The sequence below is a fragment of the Cynoglossus semilaevis genome, chromosome W (assembly GCF_000523025.1).
Source record: "Cynoglossus semilaevis isolate Cse_v1.0 chromosome W, Cse_v1.0, whole genome shotgun sequence".
NCBI classification, from domain to species: Eukaryota; Metazoa; Chordata; class Actinopteri; order Pleuronectiformes; family Cynoglossidae; genus Cynoglossus; species Cynoglossus semilaevis.
The window spans coordinates 12165110-12168159 of NC_024327.1; the positions used below are offsets into that span (position 1 = coordinate 12165110).

General features: G+C 39.7%; 1 protein-coding gene across 1 annotated transcript in view; it reads left to right on the forward strand.

Annotated features, from left to right (window-relative positions):
* The first annotated feature begins 527 nt into the window (after positions 1-527).
* LOC103397223 (mothers against decapentaplegic homolog 2-like) overlaps positions 528-3050 on the forward strand; it is a 2802-nt gene continuing 279 nt past the window's right edge. Inside the window, exons 1-7 of the mRNA XM_025052709.1 lie at positions 528-763; positions 1074-1163; positions 1297-1490; positions 1620-1754; positions 2210-2284; positions 2481-2534; positions 2907-3048. Coding sequence (XP_024908477.1) covers positions 528-763; positions 1074-1163; positions 1297-1490; positions 1620-1754; positions 2210-2284; positions 2481-2534; positions 2907-3048 — 926 coding nt within the window. The remainder of the gene's footprint in view (positions 764-1073; positions 1164-1296; positions 1491-1619; positions 1755-2209; positions 2285-2480; positions 2535-2906; positions 3049-3050) is intronic.

A 3050-nucleotide genomic window follows, 5' to 3' on the forward strand; every position in this document is an offset into this window, starting at 1 on the left:
GTAATCAAAAACATGTCGTGATTGCCTATATGTTCACGTGTAAACACACAGACCGAGTGTTGGTGGTATGAGGCACATCCTGTGTATTAAAGGCATACTATTCAAAATTAGTTCATAAATTAAAAAAAGCTTGTTGGTTCGCCTCGAATTGTCCATGAGTGCAGTTCGCTAGTAAAACATAACTGTGTTACAACACCAAGTTAAAGGAAAATCAATTGGAAAAAGTATTACATTTAGCTTTGAAGACTATCAAATCTCAGAAGCAGTGGGTAATCACATTAGGAAAGACTGAAGTTGACCTCTCTCCTTGCTAAGTACTGCCATGCATAACCACGATGATCTACTTTTTTTTTTTTAATTTTTACAGGGTGTGCATCTCGTTCGCATCCACCCTGCCAACCCTGGCTTCCTGTTTGACTCTGGTCTGTAGCGGGAACCCTTCAAATCAAGAGTCTCACCTGAGGCTCCAGGCTCCAGGATCCCTCTGTCACTGTGTGAAAACACTTGAGTTCCCTTGGCCAGCTAAGATGTCCTCCATTCTCCCGTTCACTCCTCCAGTGGTGAAGAGGTTGCTGGGTTGGAAGAAGTCAACCAATAGTCAGGGAGGAGCAGGTGGTGGTGAGCAAAATGGGCAGGAGGAGAAGTGGTGGGAAAAGGTTGTAAAGAGCTTGGTGAAGAAGTTGAGGAGGACAGGTCAGCTTGATGAGTTGGAGAAAGCGATCACAACCCAAAACTGCAACACTAAGTGTGTCACCATCCCCAGGTAAACGGTTAATTACATTATTACCTAATCATTTACTACCATTTTAGTTTAAGTCACAATTTCTTTAGTTGCATTCTATGTCCTTTTACCCTCTTTGTGCAATTGTTTCAATACAGATGCCTCCAGATATTTCCCTCATGATAAAAATATTTATTTAAGTCCTCATCTAATGTGTCAGATGATTGGGTTCTGCTTTGTGTTTTTAATAATTATTAACATGATATCTAGTAAAAGTGATGCTCGCAAGGCTTATATGGTCATCTAAATAATGCCCCAGGGTTACTATTTCTTTTGTTGTCTCTGTTCACAGCAGTTGCGCTGAAATATGTGGGCTGAGTTCACCACATATGATAGAACAGTGGGATACATCAGGCCTGTACAGCTATCCTGACCAAACCAAGTAACTATTCCTAAATATTTTGTAGTTTTTTGTAGAACTTTGATGTATGCATTGTCACCCCCATGCCCCTCCAAATTGTGTGCTCACCATATTTTTGTGTTCTACTACCGTGCTGTGTCTGTTGTCCAATCAGATCCTTGGATGGCCGCTTGCAGGTATCCCAGAGGAAGGGGCTTCCCCATGTTATCTACTGCCGATTGTGGCGATGGCCAGATCTTCACAGCCATCACGAGCTGCGTGGTATTGAGGCATGTGAGTATGCCTTTCATCTCAAGAAGGATGAAGTCTGCATCAACCCCTACCATTACCAGAGGGTGGAGACCCCAGGTAAGACTATATAAGGCTAGCTAAGTCTATTTGTGGAAAAGACTGTGCATTAGAAAAAATACTAGAAATTAATTTTGGAAAAGCAGCTGAAAAAAAATAAGTGGTCTTTCACTTTATTGAACACTTTAGTGCTGCCTCCTGTTCTCGTGCCAAGACACTCAGAAATCCTGCCAGAGCTGCCACCTCTTGATGACTACACTCACTCCATACCTGAGAACACAAACTTCCCTGCAGGAATTGAACCTCCAAACAACTATATACCAGGTAAGCTTACCTCAGCACTCGATTAAAAAGGTTGTTACAGTGATGACGCTGAGGTCAGTTGATGTTTTCTTTGTGGAGGCGTACAGGGAGATATAGTACAACTTCGTACAGCCCAGCTTTATACTGTACATCAATGATTATTTATGTGAGTACATGAAGAGATAGAGGTTTTATAGTCAGGTGGTCTCAATCTTCCAACCCGTGTGCCACAAGTGGCACATAAATCTCCTCTCGCCTGGTGGCACTAGACGTAGTAATTATTTAGTTTGTTTGACAGGTATCATCATCAAGAACTATGTCTAGTGAACCAATGTCGATATTTTATTTTTTATTTATTGAAAGACTTCAAACACACAGTTTTACTTTAAAGCATTTTAAAGTCACTCATGCCTTAAAAAAATATATTTTTATATAATATATATATATATATATTGTTCTATGCATCATTCACACAGAGACACCTCCACCAGGCTACATCAGTGAAGATGGGGAGGCCAGCGATCAACAGATGAATCAAAGTATGGACCCAGGTACATTTACAAGACTTTTAATTTTGACGATCTTCTTTTGTTTCATTTTTGGAGTTAAATCAAAGGTATTCGCTGGTATTGGACTGGAGATTATTTTGTGATTGTTCTTTGTTTAAAGAAATTAAGGACTAACATTGCACTGTTGTTAAATTGACGACATCCTTTTGGGGTTTTTTTTTTGTTTTGTTAAAATCAGGTTCACCTACAGAGCTGTCCCCCAGCACTCTGTCTCCTGTCAATCACAGCATGGGTGAGATCCAAATTCTGTTTTTTTTTTATTTTTTTTTTTTTATCAGACGTCAAAATAAGTGTAAATAGTGTTTTTAAATGGAATGTCTTTGGTCAACTTCTGTCTTGTTTTCTTTTAAACACTTTCCATGTTAAAGTCAGCGGTACAATACATTGTAATACAATACAAATAATTTAAATCTGAATTATTCAAATCTTTGGACACTTTGTATCGAACCTCTCTTTGCATCAGGACTGTTCAGCTTCACTGCTAACAGCCAATAGAGCCTTTGTTTGTTCCATATACAACATTCTTTAACTTTTTTATATTATTATATATCATTATATACATGATGATATAGAATAACTGTGTCGATATGATCTCCTGCTGTAGACCTGCAGCCTGTGACTTATTCAGAGCCGGCCTTCTGGTGCTCTATAGCCTACTACGAGCTGAACCAGCGCGTTGGGGAGACGTTTCACGCCTCACAACCCTCCCTGACAGTAGATGGATTTACAGATCCATCCAACTCAGAGC